This window comes from Podarcis raffonei, chromosome 4 (assembly GCF_027172205.1).
Source record: "Podarcis raffonei isolate rPodRaf1 chromosome 4, rPodRaf1.pri, whole genome shotgun sequence".
NCBI lineage: Eukaryota > Metazoa > Chordata > Lepidosauria > Squamata > Lacertidae > Podarcis > Podarcis raffonei.
In genome coordinates, this window is record NC_070605.1 from 80323216 (window position 1) to 80345791 (window position 22576).

General features: G+C 41.5%; 2 protein-coding genes across 5 annotated transcripts; one reads left to right on the forward strand and one right to left on the reverse strand.

Annotated features, from left to right (window-relative positions):
* Nucleotides 1–1270: 1270 nt before the first annotated feature.
* Nucleotides 1271–13293, forward strand: PCID2 (PCI domain containing 2). Of its 3 annotated transcripts, none has more exons than XM_053384396.1 (15): nucleotides 1271–1421; nucleotides 1982–2055; nucleotides 2674–2763; nucleotides 4049–4122; nucleotides 4657–4722; nucleotides 5408–5449; nucleotides 5853–5907; nucleotides 6488–6591; nucleotides 6810–6885; nucleotides 6964–7105; nucleotides 9191–9291; nucleotides 9698–9771; nucleotides 10034–10159; nucleotides 11499–11622; nucleotides 12139–13293. In XM_053384396.1, the coding sequence occupies exons 2-15, from the start codon at nucleotides 2020–2022 to the stop codon at nucleotides 12226–12228; spliced, it is 1200 nt and encodes a 399-aa protein (XP_053240371.1). In that variant the 5' UTR covers nucleotides 1271–1421; nucleotides 1982–2019; the 3' UTR covers nucleotides 12229–13293. The 3 variants fall into 3 exon arrangements, with proteins under 3 accessions (XP_053240371.1, XP_053240372.1, XP_053240373.1); XM_053384397.1 differs by lacking the exon at nucleotides 1271–1421 and adding an exon at nucleotides 1475–1531; XM_053384398.1 differs by lacking the exon at nucleotides 1271–1421 and adding an exon at nucleotides 1516–1596.
* A 35-nt stretch (nucleotides 13294–13328) lies between these two features.
* On the reverse strand, nucleotides 13329–22465 carry PROZ (protein Z, vitamin K dependent plasma glycoprotein). 2 transcript variants are annotated; one of them, XM_053384394.1, is made up of 8 exons: nucleotides 21436–22465; nucleotides 20647–20810; nucleotides 20196–20220; nucleotides 18681–18794; nucleotides 17027–17158; nucleotides 16242–16327; nucleotides 15801–15915; nucleotides 13329–13968 (listed from the first exon to the last, which is right to left on the reverse strand). In XM_053384394.1, exons 1-8 carry the CDS (start codon nucleotides 21506–21508, stop codon nucleotides 13451–13453), a joined length of 1227 nt encoding a protein of 408 aa, XP_053240369.1. In that variant the 5' UTR covers nucleotides 21509–22465; the 3' UTR covers nucleotides 13329–13450. The 2 variants fall into 2 exon arrangements, with proteins under 2 accessions (XP_053240369.1, XP_053240370.1); XM_053384395.1 differs by lacking the exon at nucleotides 21436–22465 and having other exon boundaries at nucleotides 20727–21374.
* Between the last annotated feature and the right edge of the window lie 111 nt (nucleotides 22466–22576).

Here is a 22576-nt window from a genome sequence, read left to right on the forward strand (position 1 = left end):
GTAGTCCCAAAACATCTGGAGGGCTGAGTTTGCCTATGCCTGCTGTAGAGCTACCCATAGGGGAGAGACATTTTTTGTTGCAACCGAGGCAGATGGAAGCCTCTGGGATGTGCTGCTGCAGATTATTATTGTTATTAAATGAATTTATATACCGCCCTATACCCGGATGTCTCAGGGCGGTTCACAGATACACCATTCACAGTGAGCAAAGATAATGAAGCCATGACATTGACAGTTTATTTTCAGTTCTTTTCCTAACATGGGGTTTGCCATTTTGCAGCTGCAGAACAGCTGTCAACATTTTCACTGAGCTATCTAGCACAACTCAAATATATCTTTCCCTGTCAGTCACTACTATTTCAGTGTATAAATAATATATATGTATACACTGCTCAAATGTACACAACTTCACAATTGCTTACAAGGGGTAGGGCCTTTTAGCTGGGCTAGAACTATGTTGATTTGAACACAAAGTAAAACATTCATAACTGTTAATGATCCCCACTTGGCACAAAGTCTAGGCCCCTTTATTAAGAAGAAAGACCCACTGGGTTCAAGTATTCCATCAGCTTGCAACTTCACTCATTACTTGTGCAGTATGTAGGGCTGCCCATTGAAGGGGGCAAGTCACATTGAAATCAGTTGGACTTCTGGGTAAACATGCACCACCACATTTGCTGCTTTCCACATTTGTGTTTTGATTTGTTGGAAGCTGCCCAGAGTGGCTGGGGTAACCCAGACAGATGGGCAGCATATAAATAAATATTATTATTATACAAATAGTAAAAACATTACATGATTACATGTGGACTGTAGTCAGGTTTGCATGAGACTCTCACAGACTGAACGCGGGTTTGGATAGTTTGCTCGAGGGTCTGGGCCACTGGTTGTTGCAAATTGCAATTCTACTGTATAAATAGGGTTTCTACGTACATATAAAGATTATATGCAAACGCCTAGAAGGTAGGTTGGAACAGCAACAACAAAAATGGAACAACAGAACGGGATGAATTTAGCACCCCTGATCCTGTCATCTATATCGCCTTAAATCGGATAAAAGCCTTCCCCGCCCCTAAGACGAACCCTGCACGGGTTGCGATTTTAATAGGAGGCTTTGGTGAGGCCCCGCCCCCTTCAATGTAAGGTGAACGGCGAGCGGAGGCCCCGCCCACCCACCTCTGCCGGCCTCGCGAGGAGCCGCGACGCAGGTTGTATGGCCGAACATGTCACGTGAGCAGAGGGAGTAGGTGGAGCCTTGAGGTGGCGATAGCCAATCCGCGAAGGGGTAAGATCTCGGCGGAAAGGAAGTTCTTTTTTTTCCTAAGCTAACGCTTCGTTGTCGGTGCGACTCTTCACTGCTGGGCTTCCTCGCGAACCGCCGAAGCGACGCGTCTAGGAGTTGCGTGTGCTGAAACTCGGCGGTAGGTCGTCAACAAGGGGCTCGCGGGGGAGGGATCCGATGGAGTGGTTGTTCTGCGCGTGCTCGGTGTGCAGCGTGGATGACTTCTGGGGCGCTGCACGTCGGGATCAGGCAAGAAAGCTCGTCGCTCTCCAACCCTGAAACCCGCAAGGCCTTTTCTTTGCAAAGCTTCTCTCGTAATAAATGTCTGAGCCTTTCAAGTGCCCCAGACCTTCCTTCCTTTCTGAATGTACTTCTGAGCATGTGCAGAGTTCCTTTTTGGAATGTTGTGGTTCTAGCTTCCACGTCAGATAGATTATCACATCCTGGGGTGGATCATATTCTCTGCAGTTTCTCTGCTTTTTCTTTCTATCTAGAAGTCTTATGTGTATAGCAACATCTGACTTCTAATTTAGCTGGAACATAGCCTGCTGTGCAATGCAAGAGTCACATCCATTATCCCACCCCTTTTTACCCAAGCTTTCAAACATTTGAGGAGGGTTGGATAGTTTCCCCAGTCTGGTACACAGAATAACTATTTTGTCATCATGATTCATAGTGGTTTTTTTGTTTTGTTTTCAGTATAAGGTGCTTACTTGCTTTGGCGCAACACCCTTTCAATGGCACATATCAGTATAAATCAGTATCTGCAACAGGTAAGTGATACAATTTTGTGGTCAATCTTACACATCCTTATTTGGAAGCAAGTGCCATTGAACTCAGTGGTGCTTACTTCTGAGTAGACAAGTCTACCTTGGCCTTATCAGCACCACACTCTAATCAACTGAGCTAGCCATTAAAACTCTTATTAGAAAGTAACTAATTGACTGGGCACAAAGTCTCTTCAAATTTTTACCTTTCTTTGCCTCACTAAAATCACCCATTGCTCACTGGTATTCTTTTAGTTGCAGGGGATATAGAAGGCTGGTCTCTGCATTGGTGCAAGAATGAATGTCACATTCCCTTGCAGTGAAACTTGGAGGTTTCCCCACTCTTGCACCAGGAAATTGTCACTTTCCAGATGTTGAGGGAAATTGTCACTCTCCAGATGTTGTTCGACTCAAATTACCGTCAGTTGCTGGCAGCATGACTGCTGGCCAGGGATAATCTGAGCTGAACTCCAACAACATCTTGAGGATACCAGGTTCTCCTCCCTAGCCTTTTCACCAAAATGGCAATTGACAAAACAAGGAATGAGAATATTTCTTACTGCTTCTGTGGGTATGGTTAGGGAATTTGTTCTATAATATTTTTTGTGTGTGTTCCTATTACAGGTGTTAGAATCTATTGACAGCAGAGATGGACTGTTTTGTGCAGAGTTGGTGTCATTTAAACATCCTCATGTTGCAAATCCTAGACTTCAGGTAAGAGATTTGGGTTGCAATCCTGTATACACTTTATCTGCAAGTAAGACTAGCGGAACTGAATGGGGCTTATTAAACATGTTTACTATGGAGTAAAACTATAAAGGTAAAGGATCCCTGGACAGTTAAGCCCTGTCAAATTTGACTATGGGCTGTGGCACTGATCTTGCTTCAGGTTGAGGAAGCCAGCGTTTGTCCGCAGACAGTTTTCTGGGTCATGTGGCCAGCATGACTAAACCGCTTCTGGCACAACAGGACACCGTGACGGAAACCAGAGCGCACAGAAATGCCGTTTACCTTCCTGCCGCAGCAGTACCTATTTATCTACTCACATTGGCATGCTTTTGAACTGCCAGGTTGGAAGGAGCTGGGACAGAGCAATGGGAGATCAACCCGTTGCACAGATTCTAACCGTCCACCTTCTAATCGTGGACATTTATTTTGAGTAAACATGTATAAGCATGAAAATCTTTAGCATTTACATTAAGGGAACTCAACTGCTCTGCTGTATTTGTACTGAAAAGGTAATTTCTGTTGTAACCATTTCCAGTGTAAAATAATTGCATTCTGTTACGTTATTTTGGTTAGTTAATTTATAACCGGCTTCATATTTCAATCAAATGGTTTACTTATCCCAACAAAAAAGAATTGATATAATGCAAATTCTGCATTCAGTACCAAACAGTACCACTAATATTACTACTAATAACAATTCCACATTTTAAGCAAGATAATTAAAAACAAATCTCTCTAAGTATTGTATTTAAATAAGAACCACAAAAATAAAACCTTAATTACTAAGGCAAACCATAGACCAAATAGTAAGATCTTCAGCAGCCCTGCCCATATGTTCAGCTCTTGAATACATTGTCTTTTATTGTACTTTATGAACTTGATTTACATGCATATTTTTTTCTTGTCACATATTATAATAAATGTGTTTGCATGGATCTGATCACTTTCCCTCATATGCACACCATTTATTGAATATGCACTGACGTTCTAAATTTTCTCATAGATAATTTTAAAAATGTTAGCTCAATAGGCCAATTTTAAAATGTTAGCGCAGTAGGCCAATTGGCCACACAGGCCACTATTGCAAGCTTTGTGAATGAAGAACTGTTGCTGTTGTTTTTTCACGCTGTTGAGTCAGTAATAGATTGCACAGTGTCCAACAAGCCCTGTTCCCCTGGTGGTTTCTTTCCCCTAAATCTAGCCCTTTTTGTTACTTTCTTTTGCATGTAACAAGGTATCACATTTCTCATTGCATTTAATTTATTATTAGCTTTCATCTCCAGAAGAAAAATGTCAGCAAGTGCTGGAACCACCCTATGATGAAATGTTTGCTGCCCACTTAAGGTAAAACTTTTTTGGGGGTTATGGCTTGAATTCTTGAAGATTCAAGTTCTATGCATATTTTACCTAGGAGTAAGACCCATTGAACTTTGTGCAGTGCAAAATGGAGGGACATAAGCATTGGAAGCAGTGATAGTAAAATCAGAAAAACTGTAAGAGGAGCCCCAATGCTCTGTATAATGTGTAACCAGGTTATGTGTATGCTCACTTGAAAATCAGTCCTGCTTTATTCAGTCTGTACAAGATTGCAGTCTGTAAGCTGGAAAGTAAAAAATAAAATGTGTTACCCTTTCATATTCAGCTCAAATATCTTTTTAGTGTAGAGGAAAATAACATGTATTACCTGTTGCCAAATACAAATTTTTAGACTTCAGTGCTGAAACAAACGTACTTGCAAGTAAGCACTCTGGGCAGATATGGGGGTTTTTTTGCTGAGCAAATAGGCAAAGAATTGCACTTATCAATCTAGCTAAAGTAAATAGTATAAAGCTTTGCTATTGTCTCATGAATCTTAATCTTTGTCTCTCCTCTTGATAGATGTACTTACGCAGTTGCCAACCACGATTTTGTAGAAGCTTACAAGTGCCAGACAGTTATAGTACAATATCCTTTATGATTCACTCCATTAAAAGTCTGCTGTGGAATTCTGAGTTCAGAACCTTCAGCATGGCCTAAGGAATAAACAAGTCTGTGTTATGACAATATGGGCTGCTGGCTGCATTCCCGGGAGAAGATAATGTTGAACTGAAGGATATGGAGAGATCCTGGGCTTTCGTTAGATAACTGGACAAAGAGGACATTTGTGTTGCTGGCTGGATGAACAATATCCCCCCTCCCCAACCTGGTTTTCTCCAGGTGTTCATGGGCTACAACTCCCATTACTCTCATCAACTAATGGGATTTGTAGTCCAGCAACATCTGAAGAGGGATGCCCTAACTTCGAGGTACCTGCATAATTGCCACCCCATTGTGGATGGAATTGCTTTTCTCCTTAAAAACCACATTTGTTGTTTGGTAGTGCTGTTATATCCATCCCTTGCTTTAGATATCGAAGTGATATTGGTGGCATGGAGTGACTTTTGCCAGCTTCTGGTGGTGTGGTAGCTTCAGCCTGGATACAGACAACCTGGCTACTAGCAGCCATCCTCTGGTAAACATCTAGTGAATTACTGAAATACATGGTCCATGAGGCTGTCCAGTCGCTTTTGCCATCATTGTTGTCTGTGTTTGCTTTAATAACACATTATTGTATAAATCACAGTGTATTAATTTTCCGTAACCCTTGCACATCTTTCCTGAGAGCCTTTCAAGCGCACAAAGAAGAAAACTGGTAAGTATCTGGGAAACGTTTAAGGAGAACTATGCCGTTGCTAAATAGAACGGACTTTTCACCTAGAGGCAAATGCCATTTCTTCTGTTGGCTTTAAATGCAATGGCATTTTGACCATCATCTCTAAATGTTTCATCATTAGTTGTGCATAGGGCCAACTAAAGCTATTAGAAATCATGAAAACAAAGGTTGCACAACCCCCATCAAGAAGGATTGAAAGGACAAATGTGAAGAGAAAAGATGGAGCGTGGTGTAGGGGAGATGGTATCAAACAGTACCATGAAAGGAGTATCTCTGAAGGCTATATATGTGTGCTTGCGGGCAAACTTAAAACTGCCCTGTAAGCTGTTAGACTTGGGATATGTTATATGCATTGTTATGTTGTATTTTATTTTTTCCCCAGGGCTTTGCCTATTATGTATGCGGTAGCCCTTGATCTTCGAATTTTTGCTAATAGTGTAAGTAGTATCTTTAGTGACTAGGTTACCGGGTGCCAATGAGGTTGCTGGGGGGAGGTGAAGGCCTATCTGATCTGGGGAAAACCTTGGGGTTTTTCTGTGCTCATCCTGAGACTCGCCTTGCCTTGGGAGCGCTTGCTCTGCATATTGCTTTGAGGTTTCCTTACACTCAAGCAATATATAAATTTGGTTAAAGAAATTGTTCTTGGGGTCTTGTTTGCAGTGTAAGCAGGACATGCATTGCTTCTACAAAGCAGGCATTTCCTACAGGTCAGTTGTTCTGACTGCAGACAATCTAATTTTGTTGGCCGTGGGGTTGGGAGGAGAGAACTGGCCTACGGTGTGTTTAAGGACATGTTGAAAATGTCTGCTGCTCAGAGCAAAATGGTTAGACCCTTGATTGTGCAGCCGTGTGTTTGCAACAGGCAGGAGTTTTTTTTTTTGGGGGGGGGAGGTTTTAATTCATCCTTTTCGAATGCATGTTTGAGTTCTACACTTCGTATTGGTTACTGTTAGGAAAAGACAAAGGCCTGCCAGTAGGAGTATAACTGTGACTCTCGGTTGCTTTGTGTCATGATAGGCTGACCAGCAGCTGGCAAAGAAAGGCAAAGGCAAAGTTGGCGACATGTTGGAAAAAGCAGCAGAACTCCTTATGAGCTGTTTTCGAGTATGTGCCAGCGACACGTAAGTGAATGCGCTGTTTAAATTGGACCAGGAGTAGCCTGTGTGTGTCTGTATATATGTGTATATGTATATAGGTGGCAGCTTGGTTAGGTTCTGTTGTTTTTGTCGGTTTGCAAAAAAGTGGATCAGAGGCTTAGAGGATTTTCTTTGTATTTTAAAAAATCCTGCCTTTTAAAATACAATCTGATCCTGATGCATTTTTAATGTTTTTTTTATAGTCGAGCTGGCATTGAGGATTCCAAGAAGTGGGGCATGTTGTTTCTGGTGAATCAGCTGTTCAAGATTTATTTTAAGGTACGACCTTGAAAACTCCTAAAGCAATCCTGCAGTTTTGTGTTGATTTCCCTCTGCTAACATCAGGCTCGTTTCCAGATCAACAAGCTTCATCTGTGCAAGCCACTGATAAGAGCAATTGATAGCTCAAATCTTAAGGATGAATACAGTATGGCACAGAGGGTTACATACAGATACTATGTTGGACGGAAAGCTATGTTTGACAGTGACTTTAAACAAGGTACTGTATTGGTTTATTTGTTTTTTGCCAAAAGTGTTGTGCGCATTGATGTGGTTTTGTGCAGTTTTAAGCAGTTTGTGTTGGTGCATCTATCTGTAATGCCATCGTGATGTGACGTGTTGCACTGGTGAGATAGCGCTTAAAGTGAAGGTACAAACTATCTTCAAGCCACAAGTTCTAGGAGTAGGTTAGTTAGCCTTGTTAGCTAAATCTCTCTGCAGATGCACTGCTGCCCATTCAGGAGTGCTGTGGGCGTGCAATACTCTTTGCTACTTATAATCTGTCATTTGAATTCTACTCAGTATTGATCCAGAGTAGATTCCAATGTATAGTTAGCAGAGTAACAACTTAAACACGTTGCAGGATCCTCCCCAAAAAGGCATTTCATCCAGCAGAGCTTTACTGCTACTGAAGGCAAATGAGCATAATGGTCACAAATCCAGTACATTCAGGATTGGCACTGTCCATAAGAAATCCAGTTGCAGCAGACTTAAACTTGCAGTAACTTATAGTTTGACTAAATCTTAACACTAGATATAGAACACCACACCAGAAGGAAAAGAGATAGAAAGAGAGAGAATGAAACCCAGGCTCCATCTGGCCTATTATTATAGTCAGCATGACCTTGACAGAAAGAGATAACACAACCAGTTTAAACCAGCTGTACTCAGCTTTTCTGAAGGAATAACCCAAACACCATGAACCTTCTGCTTGTTTATTTCACACAGAGAAGCTTCCAGAACCCTCTTGAATTAAGTAGAATAGGAAAGATCTCTACACATCATATTAAGACTTTCTGTACTAAGAAATGCAAACTGACATAATCTCCCCCCCCCAACCTTTCAGTTTCAGATGAAACTATGGCTAGTATTACATCTGAACCGCGTGGTTTCATTAACCATAGGTAATGGCAGCCATGGTTAGAAATGGGTTTGCTCTAACTGTGGTTTGTGTCGATGTAACACTGCCCATAGTTAGTCCTGAAGCTGAAAGAAGAAAAGGGGATTGTCCAGGAGAGAGCCAAGGAAGGGAGAATGCACAACCCCCAAAGCACTGCTGATGTCCTAAATCTAGTTCTGTGGTAATGTCTACCTGAAACTAAAGTGGGTGGAGTTGCATTAATATTGTAGGTATTTTAAATATATATTTTTCTTTCTCTAGTTTTATTGATATACTACTTTCAGTGTTCAAAGTAGGAGGAAAAAAGAGAGATAGTTTGGCTTCACATTAAGCCAGCCTCAGTTATATCTGTTGGGGCGGGGGAATGAAATGACCTGAAAATAAGTGAAATGGCTCTCATTCAACTTAGGTCGCATACTTAAAAAAACCAAAACAGTGTATCAGAGTCTTTTGCTTTCCCAAACACTTGGGTTTCTGGCAAACATTGGAAGGCAAAAGCTTATTTTAGAAGACATCTGAAGGCAGCCCTGTTTAGGGAAGCTTTTAATGTTTAATAGCTTATTGTATTTTAGTGTTCCTTTGGAAGCCACACAGAGTGGCTGGGGAAACCCAGCCAGATGGGCGGGGTATAAATAATAAATTATTATTATTACACTTCAGGAAAGCTGATACCACAGAGCTAACAGTGAGTGTGGAAATAAATGCTATTAAACTTGACTATATACAAGCTGCACTCAAATATGATGAGTGGGGGAAGGAGTGGCGGAGGCTGGTTTTATTTCAGTGTGAATACTTGCAAAACTGTAAAATAAAGGACAAAAAGCCGTGAACCTTTTCCAGGTAGCTTTGACGCCATTATTCTAAAAAGTGTTTCCTTACCATTGGTAAATATGGGTATCTGTTTCAGCCATGGCATTAACCTTCAGGACGATGAAGACAAGAACGAGCCGTCTTAAGAACAGCTTCTTCTCCAGAGCGATCTCAGCCCTGAATGGGAAGCCTGGACTTTGAAAGTCATCTAATCTTCCTTGCTGTACTATACTGTATTGTTTTAATTAGTGTTTTTATGGAGCAGTCGAGTAATTTCGTTGTCCCTGAGAGGGGGCAATGACAATAAAGATATTATTATTATTATTATTATTATTATTATTATTATTATTATTATTATTCTTTCTGTGTTTTCAGCGGAAGAGTATCTGTCTTTTGCCTTTGAGCACTGCCACCGCTCCAGCCAGAAAAACAAAAGGATGATTTTAATTTATTTGCTGCCTGTGAAAATGTTACTGGTGAGTGGCATCTGAACATATCAGAATCCTTTTGGCATACTCCAGCGCTTTGTAACTACGATCTGTGTTTACCAGGCTGTTCAGACAAGTATAGGCTAGGGTGAACCTGCACAACATGTAACCTCTCAAGCTGAACGTGTGCCGCCACCACCCATGGAGAAATCCAGCCACATGCCTGATAACTAATCAGCATTTAAAGTTCCTAGTTTGCAGCAAAACCAAGAGGTGTATTCAATGCCTGGTAGTTTATGCTTGGCTTGGTGAATCACCAAGTCAATGGCGAAAATTGCAGAATGGCTCAGTTGGAACTCTGCTGAGAACCATTCCAGAACAGAGGGCTAGACTTCTTCAAGAGCAGGGTGTCCTAAAGCTGTCAAATCAACTTCAGACTGTGCTTTGATTTCAGGGCCACATGCCAATGATCCAGCTTTTAAAAAAATATGACCTCATGCAGTTTGCTGAAGTTACAAAGGCTGTGAGGTAAGTTTCATTTCTTTGATAGAATCTGACCTTTTATGAGCTGATTTCCACATTCACAACAGGGCTTCAGCTTCCTTCCGTCTCCCCATAAACCTTCCCTACTGCATAGAAAACTACTGTGTCCAGAAGAAACAGTTCTCCTTTTCCCTGCCCATCCACCTCCTTCCCTATGTCTATGTACCATATGTAGGAAGGACATGCTGTATGTGTCTCCCTTAAAACAAGCCTTTTCAAAACGCTTCTTAATCTTAAATTCCTCTAGTGAAGGGAACCTTCTTTTATTGAACGAGGCTCTGGCGAAACATGAGACATTCTTCATCCGCTGTGGTATCTTCCTTATTCTCGAGAAGCTGAAAATCATCACCTACAGGAATCTCTTCAAGAAAGTGTAAGAAGAGTATCACTCGTGTTGTCTGAAAAGGCAGTCTGGTGTTAAATATAGGGAAAAGCCTTCTTGGCTTAAATCATGTTACCTCTTTTGTTCTTGCCATTTTCGTTAACAAAAAGAGTCCTGTGACATTTTGAATGGCAAAAATAAACAAGCTGAAGTTTTTCCTTCACAGCAATTGGTTCCTCTTACACCTAGGGCCTAATAATAGAGAGCCAGTGTGGTGTAGTGGTTAAGAGCAGTAAACTTGTAATCTGGTGAACCAAGTTTGCGTCTCTGCTCCTCCACATGCAACTGCTGGGTGACCTTGGGCTAGTCACGCTTCTCTGAAGTCTCTCAGCCTCACTCACCTCACAGAGTGTTTGTTGTGGGTGAGGAAGGGAAAGGAGAATGTTAGCCTCTTTGAGACTCCTTCAGGTAGTGATAAAGCAGGATATCAAATCCAAACTTCTCTTCTTCCTAACTGTAAGAGTGCTGATTAAAAATGTATTTTCCTGTTTGTAGGCCTAGATTTACACCTTTGCCAGATATTCCTGGAAGCAGTTGTTAATGTAATAGCCATTATTGCTTTTCAAATCCATTTCTTGGTTTGAGATTTACCTGTTAAGATTTGGTTTGAAGACCTGGGAAGTTTTACCTGAAAAGGGAAGACCGTCCAGGATGGGGGAAAGACTGACTCTGACCCCTTTCTCTTGACTCTGCCTCTGGTCCTGCTGGCATACGCAGATTCAGCCGGCTGCCATGTTTGTTTGTTCGTTTTGTTAGGCAACTCTCCCTTTTGGTAGCCATGATGCTAGTTACCTTGGAAAAATTTCTAGGAACATTTCACTGAATATGAACAAAACTTGTAGAAATCAAGTTAGGGGCAAGAAGTAAAAGTGAATTACATTGTGTTAACTTTGTTTTCTTTCCTTTTTTAAAAGGTAAAGAAGTTGACAGATTCAGGAACAACTGGCATAACTAGATTATTTTGCCCCCTAACCCTGTGCTTGCAGTACAGCCTTAGGTTTCTGTCCCACCTCAAAAATAAAGGAGGATGCAATGGATGCAGCTAAGCTTGAGATTTTAGTGACTAAGTGAGGTTTATTTCCCCCTTAAATCTTTGTCCATGTATCATAACAGGTCGCACCCAGCTTTGACTCTCTGCTGAGGAAAAAAAATTGGTTGGATTAGCATGGCCTGGCCTTTAGGTGGGGCTCAAATATGGTTTCCCCAGATAGAGAAAGTATTTTGTACTCCCCCATTTACAGAAATATGAACTGGTACTTACAGGATAGAGATGGCGGGACTCCCACCTAGGTTTGCTACAGTAACTGAGGTGTACTTGTTCTTCTTTCAGGTATTTGTTACTCAAAACTCACCAACTGTCTTTAGATGCCTTTCTGGTTGCCCTGAAATTCATGAAAGTTAATGATGTGGATACGGATGAAGTCCAGTGCATTCTAGCTAACCTCATATATATGGTGAGCATCGTGGTTTTTCATTCATCATGAACAAATGAAACCATTCTGCAGAAACATGTTGTTGTCGTACCAGGCCTATATAAAACCAACTCTCAATTCATTAATGAACACTGGCAAGTTATTTGCATATATGGTGGCATGCATAGACTTGTGCATATTCAGTGCAAATAGTTTATAAATCTAATATTAAAGTATTAAGCAAGGGGCATTTTCTTAGCAGTGGTTTAACATACTACCACGATACGTGTACAAAAGGATGTCTATTATCCTGTGCATGCCTCTCACATTGCCCAATTTCTTTTCTGTAAAAAATGAAAAAGGTTTGCCATTTTTCTGGCTTTTCATCCACTGTTAACTACACAGCATCCCATTTAAGTAGCAAATGAAAAACCATTGCTTTTATAACGTGATATTATTTGGAAGCCCTGTGCACTTTACTGAATACATATCTCATTCCAGCAAAAGTCTATAAAGGGTTTCACCTTTGCAATGCTAATATTCGTTTTCCTGTTCCAGGGTCACATCAAAGGCTATATATCGCACCAGCACCAAAAGCTTGTTGTCAGCAAGCAAAACCCGTTTCCTCCATTGTCTACCGTCTGTTGAATCTGCTGTGACCTAAATGGAGATGTGCTGTCCATCGACGCTGGTTGCTGTTGGAGCACGATGGAACTGGCCGTGAATTTAGACCAAATCTGTTGGGAGTACTCATGACTATTTAAGAGACTACTATAATGAAATGGGGCTTTCCTGCTTATTCCTCCAACCCAAACCCACTCTGCACTGTCATAGGAACTTTTCAAACAGCAGGCAGGCAGAGGCTAGGGAAAACGGGAGAATCTGGCAAGGCTGCCTTGTGGAACTGTGCTGGATCCAAGCCTTGTAGAAAACTTTTTTTAAAAATTGTTTTTGTAAAGTTGTGTCTTCTTTTGACACCCTTTGGTTAAATGTTATCGTAGCTGGAACAGTTGAAAATGTGTTTTGCAGACATTTGTATCTGATATTGGTTGACTATAAATACTGAATAACAGTCAACATTCATCTTGTGGTATTTGTGTGTTCAAACAACAGAGAAGGGCTAGAAAATCCTCATTTTTTTCTGAGAGGATTGAAACTTATTTATTTAATTGGACGTTTTTAAAATGCTTTGGTGTGGCTTGTTTGCTTTCCTCATGCACTGTGTGCGACCTCCGTTTAGCATCTTTTGAAATAGTTGACTGCAAAAAAAAAAGACATTGAATTTACAAAGAATAATAGTTGGTCTGGTTTTGTAAAATAGTTGAATAGCTCCATTTTGTTAAGCATTCCGATTCCTTTCTGCAGTGTGTATCTCAGGAGTCACAGAAATAAATGTGATAATTCCCACTGAAGAGACTACAGCGGTGAATAAGAAGAATGTCTTTCACATAAATTTGTAGTCAGATTTTACACCACGGTTTTATCAATCTATGCAGATGACATTTATACGCAGATGGGCTTTCATTGCCCCTGCAAGATTGCATGTAGGACAATGTCTTGAAGTGTTGTCTGAAATCCTGTCATACAGGCGCACCCCTGCTTGCTAAAACTCATGCAAATGTAGCCATGGAAATCAAAAGGCACCAACAGTTGCAATAACTCAGGACCAGCTAGTACTGTGTAAATAAAGCTACATTATTATTATTTTTTAAATGACATTAGTAATGTGTTCTGTTAAAATGCATAGGTCAGGGCAAAAAGTTTTATTGTCAACAGTTAAGTGCACATAATTTTTACAACTGACTTCTACACAAATACATACAAATGCCGGGACTTGCCATTCCACATATTCCTCTGCCCTTGCTTTCAGTTAGTCCATTTTTTGCTTAAACCACATCATGTATCGTGTCGTCTTAGTGAATATAAGTGTTTCCCACTTAGTTGCTTCTGTTGCCCATGGTTCTAAAACACCCGTCAGAAACCAAGTGCCTTTATAGTCAACAGCGCTAAAGCTACCTCCAGCCAGTAGTTCTCCCGATACTTCGCGGCTATAGCCACAGAATTCCCTTGTTATCAGTGTCCTGTTGAGGATTTGCTTGCATTCGTCTCCTTTGAGGTACGAAACTGACAGCTCCGCCGTTGAACCTGTGGAGTTATTTCCATCGGCTTTCCAGCCACTGAGAGTAGCCTCCCGTTCTGAAATCAATACGTGCTCCGCAAAATCCCTTTCTGGAATGCATATGGGCAGGTGGTGGCTGCTGCAGCCAATGTGCTGTTCAAGTTCAAGCAAAGCCAAGTTGTTCTCACCGGTGTCGCTATCATAGCGGATGTGTATATTTATCTGTTTCACAGGTATTTCTTGCCTAGCTCTTTGCAGCCTGTTGATTCCTGTGCAAGTAATGATGTACCCGTTAGTTGTTGCAATAGCATTTGCTTGGAATAGGCTCACACTGGCAAACAGTTACAGTGGTACCTTGGGTTAAGAACTTAATTCGTTCCGGAGGTCTGTTCTTAACCTGAAACTGTTCTTAACCTGAAGCACTACTTTAGCTAACGGGGGCTCCCACTGCCGCCACAGCACGATTTCTGTTCTCATCCTGAAGCAAAGTTCTTAACCCGGGGTACTATTTCTGGGTTAGCGGAGTCTGTAACCTGAAGTGTCTGTAACCCAAGGTACCACTGTATTATAGCAATAGTGCCTTGAATTGTAATAAGAACATAGCCATTTCTCAATAGGCCTTAATGATGTTATACTCGGGCGATACTGTTAGTTTCCAAATGCATCTGGGCTGTCAGCAAATCCTTTTTTGGTGAGAAGAGCAAACATTTGATATGGAACTCGCAGTAATTCATGTGTATGTTTACAGCCCTTTCACCCCAATTTTTATAGGGGCAGAAAGAAGAGAAACCACAGAATGCTACAACCTTAAAGGTAAAGGTAAAGGGACCCCTGACCATTAGGTCTAGTTGTGGCCGACTCTGGGGTTGCGGTGCTCATCTCGCTTTGTTGGCCAAAGGAGCCAGCGTACAGCTTCCGGGTCATGTGGCCAGCATGACTAAGCCGCTTCTGGCGAACCAGAGCAGCGCACGGAAACGCCATTTACCTTCCCACCAGAGCGGTACCTATTTATCTACTTGCACTTTGATGTGCTTTCGAACTGCTAGGTTGGCAGGAGCAGGAACCGAGCAACAGGAGCTCACCCCATCGCAGGGATTTGAACCGCCGACCTTCTGATCGGCAAGTCCTAGGCTCTGTGGTTTAACCCACAGTGCCACCTGCGTCCCATACTGTTGTTGAAAATGTCATTTACTCTTGCCCAGGTCAAATCCTGAGTGGGTTGACTTTGCAAAGCTAGGAAAGTTCTCTAGAATTCTTACAACTCTTAATACGGATTTGGTAAGGTTGGGTATGTGTCACAGTCGCCTGCTTATCTTGGAATGCAATGGTGAAGTGTAATCTTTTCTTGGTTATCTACACCAATTGCCTGAACCAAAGTGGTTGCAGTCTTGTTAATAATAGTTCCTGCACAACCCCCAGTGTGAAATGTACGGGAAGTGCACAAAAGGTACCTTCATGCGTTTTTGCATTGCAAAGAGGAGACATGCCTGAGATGGCTGTGAGCTTTCAAAACGGAGATAAAGATGTCATTGAAATTCTACTCAGTATTGATCCAGAGTAGATTCCAATGTATAGTTAGCAGAGTAAAAATTGAAACACCTTGCAGGATTCCCCAAAAATAGAACAGAGGCGTTTCATTCAGCAGAGCTTTACTGCTACTGAAGGCAAATGTGCATAATGGTCACAAATCCAGTACATTCAGGATTGGCACTGTCTATAAGAAATCCAGTTGCAGCAGACTTAACTCAAACTTACAATAACTTGCAATAAGTCTAAAACTTAACACTAAGCGTACTATGTACAGAACACCACACCAGAAGGAAAAGATAGAGAAAGTGTGAAACCCAGGTTCCATCTGGCCTATTATTATAGTCAGCATGACCTTGACAGTAAGAGATAACAGAATCAGTTTAAACCAGCTGTACTCGACTTCTCTGAAGGAATAAGCCAAACATCATTAACCTTCTGCTTGTTTCTTTCACATAGAGAAGCTTCCAGAACCCTTTTGAATTAAGTAGAATAGGAAAGATCTCTACACATCAGATCAATACTTTATGTACTAAGAAATTCAAACTGACAAAAGGATCATTTGGCTACCTACCAATCACAGCGATGACGGGAGTCAGCCGTGCACATTCAGCTGTAGTCAGGACAAAGTTAGTTTTCAGTAGAACACCACCACAGAACCATTCTCCTTCTGAGTTTAAAAGCAGGACCTTGAGAGCACGGAAGACAGTACATGGCTTTAATTTAGTAATTTTAAGTCCATAGGGCAGGGTACGTTGTTCTTCTGCACCCCATTGCTGCTCAGAGCACAGCGTCAGGGAACACACCATTACAGAAGAAAAGCTCATTTCTGGTGTAACCACAACCAGTCAAAAGCATGTTGAGTGCACTGCAAATTGGGCAAAAGTTTAGAGGGGCAGTTGAGAGGAGGGAAGAGAGCGAGCTGTGGTCTGAGCAAGGAAAATGGGGGCAGACCTGCCTAAGGCACATATTTACAGCAAGTCTAGATAAAGGCTGTGTTCAACATTTCACATACCTGCCAAGGGAATCCCCTCTGGGTTGTTTCGGTTGCATCCAGCTGCACTGGTAAGTGGTCTTTATGTCTGCCGCATGCACACTGATCTAACAATGGTAGGTAAAAATATGGAGAAATAAAACCAGCTCTGGGAGGGCGAAGTGAGGAGTTCGTTGGGAGTTGGGTGGTTGGTTGGAGTGGGAGTGAATTGAGATAGAGTCTGTGGGTAGGTTGAATTAGTGTAGCGAAATAAGCTGAGTCAGGAACAGTTAGGAGCTAGGAAGACAAGTAAATATCTGAGATCTGGTTTAGTGAGTGAGAGCAGGTAGAGGAAGTTATAGGTCTGGAATGGCACCCCATGACTGCAATTGACCGATACCGTTTATGAAACCACACGCTTGTTAAAGTGCAATAAATAAACAGAAGTTTATGTTCCAATTTAACCCTGACTGGACTCAGTATTGTACCAGGTAGGGCCTGGGTGGTGGCAGCGAGAAATAAAGTGGTGGCACAGGGATCAATAAACGGTGAAACGTCCGGGGACCCTGTGTGATCACCAAATGTACATAAGGGCTTTCGGGGGGGGGAATCCCTGTAATTCTTAGCAACCCACTAAGAGAGGCAGCTATCCCCGTTTCACAGAAGGGGAAGAATGAGGCAGCCAGAGGCTTGCCAAGAGCAGCCACTGGATTTCATGACTGATGCGATGACTTGAATCACAGTTCATTTTCTTAACTACTATGGTACATTGGTCTGTATTGTTGCCTCCTAAAATAATTATTTTCTTTTCCATTTTCTAGACTTACCTTGGGGAAGGCATGATTTAGCATCTTTCCCAAGTTCATAGGCTTTTGCACACGAACAGCGGTACGACGTCAGTTCTGGATAGCAGAAGTGCTGGCAGCCCTCGTTTATTTCATGGCGGCACTCATTTTTAGCTACAGGGGGGAAAACCACATTTAAAACTATAGAACAAGCATTTAAACAAAGGACAATGTCCAATGATGTCCACTCACTTATGCAGAGGAAATATCCTGGCACAACAGGACTTCTGGTTTCACTTCTCTCTGCTGTAGCCTCTGGTGTACCTCGCAAAATCTAATCTAAGGGCTTCTTCAAAACTTCAAAGCAGTTTTGGGGGACTTCAGGAGGGAGAAGTGAAGGAGAAGTCATGTTGCGCAAGCAGATGCCAGCTTGTACTACGGTATAGCAGATCTCACCCCAAATTAACAATCAGCTGAAATTATCTTGTGAAAATTAACATGGGCTCCCTTTCTCTAATATTTATTTATTTGTTCTTTGATGCTCAATTATTTTTCCAGCATCTACAGGCTTAACCACTAGTCCCTATTTTTGTGTGAGATACATGACACTTGCAGCATCCATTAATTCCTGGCAGCAATGTTTTCCAGCAAAGACTAAAGCTGTAATCCAGCTGTAACAGTTAGATTTCACTTTTGACTATGGAAGTCAAGAGTTTACCATTTATCTTGGGAATAAATTTAAAACAAAACAAAAAACAAAGTAATTCACACATCTATCATTTGCCCGAAGAACAACTGCCTTTATGATCAGAAATGGCGAGTCAGGTTCAGAATTGCACCCATGGGATATTCTTATTAGAGAGCTGGAGGGAAGAGGTGACTCATCAATTTATTCTCTCTGAAGCCCTCCATGCACCCTGAAAATCTGTTCAGGATGTGGTTGTTAAGATCCTCCCACAAGCAGCATGGAGGTGGCATGAGAAGCTGTAGGAGGAAGGCGGCGATTGGTGGAAATCACCTTCCATCAAAATAACGAATGTCAACTATATCGGGAAGTGATGGGAAGTCTATATTTATTTTACTTCAGATTGTTGTTGCTGTTTTATTTTATTTTATGTACCATTATATGATTTTAGCTTAGCTGATATCTAAGGTCAGATTAGAAGGTCAAATTAACATTCTAAGTTAAACTAATTTAAGAATATATATATATGTACAGTATGTGTATATATAAAGTTAAATCTGTAATGACATTAATGAATTTCAATAAAGAATTTTTCATCCAAAAAGAGAGAGAAAGAAATCACCTCCCATCACCATCTGTTTTAAAGCAGAAGCATCTGCCTATATCTCAGTTCCATCCGCAAAAGGATCAAATATGTAATATCTTACTTGTCAGACAGAAAAGGGTACAATTGTGTACAACGCCCTGTGAATTTTCCTATGGCGCCTAGTTAGCTATTGTTGGAAGACAGAGATTAGTAATGAGTAATTAATAAAGATATTACTTGACATAAGCTGGATCTAGACACACCAAAGAAGCGTTTCAGGTTAAAGCATTGTAAATTTAAACAGGGAAAACAGGTAGAGAAAAATGGGGTTCCACATCGCCGTCTGGTGGCACAGTGTTATATTTAGGGAGATTCTAGGAAATGATGTGGCACATGCCTTTTTATAAATAAACATCGCCATTTACCAAAAGCACAGTTGGCTCCTTCAAAGCCATCTCTACAATCACATGTGTAGCTTCGGATGCTGTCCTTGCATACACCATTATGCAGGCAGGGGTTGGAGGAACATGGTGCACCATCTTGGGGGGGGGGGAGGAAATATTATTAGTAAGTGCATTTAGAATAGTAAGAATATTTTCTGCTGCTCTTCTGCTGCTGCATCAAAATTGTTTTTGTGAACCCCATTCCCTCCCCTCTAAAAACCCACATTTCAATAAGGGGTGTTGCCCAGTTTCAGTAGTCCTGATTTCAGAATGTGAATCTTGGCAACTCTTGGAAGGCATTATAAAGGTAAAGGGACCCCTGACCATTAGGTCCAGTTGTGACAGACTCTGGGGTTGCGGCGCTCATCTAGCTTTATTGGCTGAGGGAGCCAGCGTACAGCTTCCGGGTCATGTGGCCAGCATGACTAAGCCGCTTCTGGCGAACCAGAGCAGCACACGGAAACGCAGTTTACCTTCCCTCCGAAGCGGTACCTATTTATCTACTTGCACTTTGATGTGCTTTCAAACTGCTAGGTTGGCAGGAGCAGGGACTGAGCAACGGGAGCTCACCCCGTCACGGGGATTCGAACCGCCGACCTTCTGATCAGCAAGTGCTAGGCTCTGTGGCTTAACCCACAGCGCCACTGTGGGTGGAAGGCATTATGCCATCAAGTTAATCTGTATCCAAACTGCCTCTGAACCCAATTTTTCTGCCTGCTTGCTTGCTGCTGCTTCTGCAGTGCGAAGGGTGGAAATTTATACCCTTTGCCACATAGGAAGCAGCTTTGATGGTCCACCTCAGTTGTCTATGCCGACTGGCAGCGGCTCACCAGGGTTTTGTACAGGGAACATCTCCTACCTGGAGATGCCAAAGATTGAACCTGAGACCTTCTGCATGCAAAGCAGTTTATTTGCCAGTGAGCTATGGCCCTCTGACACTTGGAATGCAGCTGTGGCTACAGCCCAGATGCCAGGAATGCTGGGAAATTCAGCTTTCCCGGCAAAAACGTGTGAACTCTATTTTCCCGCACTTCTGGCATCTGTTTCACAGCTGTAGCAGAGTGCCAAGTACCAGATAAGTCAATTTGGCTCATAAGTGGACTTGGAATAAATCTAAACACTTCCCAAGTTTGAAACAGAATAATTGGGTTTTCTAGACCAAATTACTAATTGGACCAAAGCCTAACTGGAGTGGTTTGCCTCATCACTTATTTCAAGGGCAAATTTTCTGCAATAATTTGGCTCACACCCTACTTCTGTGATCATCCAGTTCATGAGGCAAGTCCAAGAATAGAGAGCTGGAGGAACTGAATGGACTTGTTATTTATGTATTTTCCTTGCCACAAAACAAAAGAGCAAAAGGAAGTGCTATATTAGCCTCATAACATATACTCTATTATCAACAGAATTCCTTTAGTATAATGAGCAACTCCAATAAATCCCTTAGTTTTTAATATAATATCCAATTAAAAAAATGAAATATGAAAAACTACTTACCAAAGTAGCCATTCCAAAACTTGTCCTGGGGAAAAAAATGTAATGTTTTTTGTTTTTAACAGTGGACCATTTTTCTCTCTCTCTCTCTCTCTCCCCCACCCCCAGCAACATATTGTACCAAATATAGGATTACCACCTGATTTCTCTGTGTGATTTTGGACAGAAAAAGTTAATGGGGTCAGAAAGGCTGCTTAAAAGATCCTTAATAGTAAGGGGTGAGAACCAATGTGGTACAGTGGTTAGAGTGCCGTACTAAGAATTGGGAAACCAGATTTCTAATCTCCACTCAGCCTAACCTACCCCACAGGGTTGTTGTGAAAAACAGTGCAAGAATGATTATATCTTAAGAATTTATCATTGGTTCAGCAATGATTGCGTCATGAATTGGATTTCAATGCCAGGACTACAGCTTGATTGATATGCCCGTAAAGGAAAAGTTTAGAATACATACAGTTTTCTCAGTGTCTTCAAATACTTCTCTAGCCTCTTCATATGTGCACCTTTCTTCAAGGCATTCTCTTTCCAAATTACCTTTGAGGAACTCTTCGAAATACATGAATCTGGCACGCTTAGACCTTGCAACAACTTGATTTGCATCCCCGGCCGACAGAAACACTGAAAAGAGGGGAAAGGTGGAGGGGAGCAAATAGATTTTGCCCACAAACCTACTGGGAGTAATCTCTCTCCATGTGCATTTCGCTTCCTATGCATGGAGGGATCAGAATAGCTTTCTGTAGAGTCAAGCTGGGGGAACTTGTTCAACCTTTCCAGGCACCCTTTTGAGTAGGTTGTGCTAGTGGTGGGTAGTGCCACAGGCAAAAGTGTTCCAGAACTTTGAAATGTATTTCACAGACCATGTGACCAAACCACTAATTTTGGTTGCATCTGATGAAGCAGACTCTGTTGCTGAGAGCTCACATATATACATGCGTATTATTTCAGAAAGTGCAAATTTGGTCAACTTGGTTTTAAAAATGTGAACCAAATCAAATTTCACTACTAAATAAACTGCATCTATATAAATCACGGAATCTGCCATGTGAGTCAAACCAACTAAGTTTTCACCTAAACATTAACTGAAGAAGACTGTTTTGGAGGGTAGTAACTCTCAAAGGTACAGATTAAATGACAATTCTAAAAGCCCCCGACTCCCATGTTCTCTCTCATATATATATATATATATATATATATATATATATATATATGGGAAATTAACACTGTTGTGGACAAAACACCATACCTTTCGATTCTGCCTGATGAAAAATGAATGCAAGGAAGAGAAACCATATTGTCCAGTTGTTGTGAGTTCCCATTTTGGTTCCCTTGGAACAGTTAATTGGATTTTGCCTGTTTAGCAGTTAGCTCTTGGGTGAAGTTACTGAATGACTAAAGTTTAAAGTTCAAGAACCCAGTAAGAAAACAAAAGGGCAATGGCAGGACCTAATGTTTACAAATGGGAGCTCTGAAAGAAAGGACTTCTTCCCTGCAGAAACAGAAAACAAGTTGCAGGAAGCATTCCAGGGTATCTCTATAACTGACCAAAACTTACTCCGTGTTGTGGCAAGATATTTCAACCCACTCAACCCCCCGCTTCCCTCAGCAGCTGAAAGCAAATTGGGTTCTGTAAACGGATGAGGGCATTGAAATACCCTAGAACTTCATCACGCCAGCCTGTTATATGAATCTTTTGGGACTCTGTCAGTGAACTAGGACACATGAAGCTACTTGTCTGCCCTAATCCAAAACAGATTGCATACATTCAGTTGCGATTACAGTTTTGCAATTTGTTCCACCCAAATGGTTTTTAGGAATTGAGATGTTTAAGAGCGTAATTACTGTAAATATGTGTACGATTTGCATTTGGCTTATAGATGTTAGGATTTTAGGAAGTTGGAAAATGCTGAACATTATTCTATTTAATCAAAATCCCTCATCTGTAGCACTTTTTGGGAGGGGAATACACATTTCTAGCACTGTTTCTGCATTGGTACTTTGCGGCCACAAGAGGGAGAACACACACAATTTAGTGGACAATTTAGCCAAGCTATAGACTGGGAGATTGTGAGTCACTAGAAAATGGGGCTACAATTCAGTGTATGGAATGAAACAAAGATCATCAAGTATTAGCTATGTACATTCTCTAGCCAGATAAATACAGGGAGGTTGGCCCATTCAGATGCAGGCTAGCAGATGATTTGCGATTTCCGAACAGGTTGGAATACTAACTTTCTGTGGCAGCTCTCAACTCGCATGGCCTGATAACATGCTTTCAAAAAACAAAACAAACCCAGCACCATCCACAAGGCATATAATTTGTTGCTACTGTAAAGGATGCGTTGTTGAAAATGATGTATAACAACATAGCGTTTTCCCATCAGATA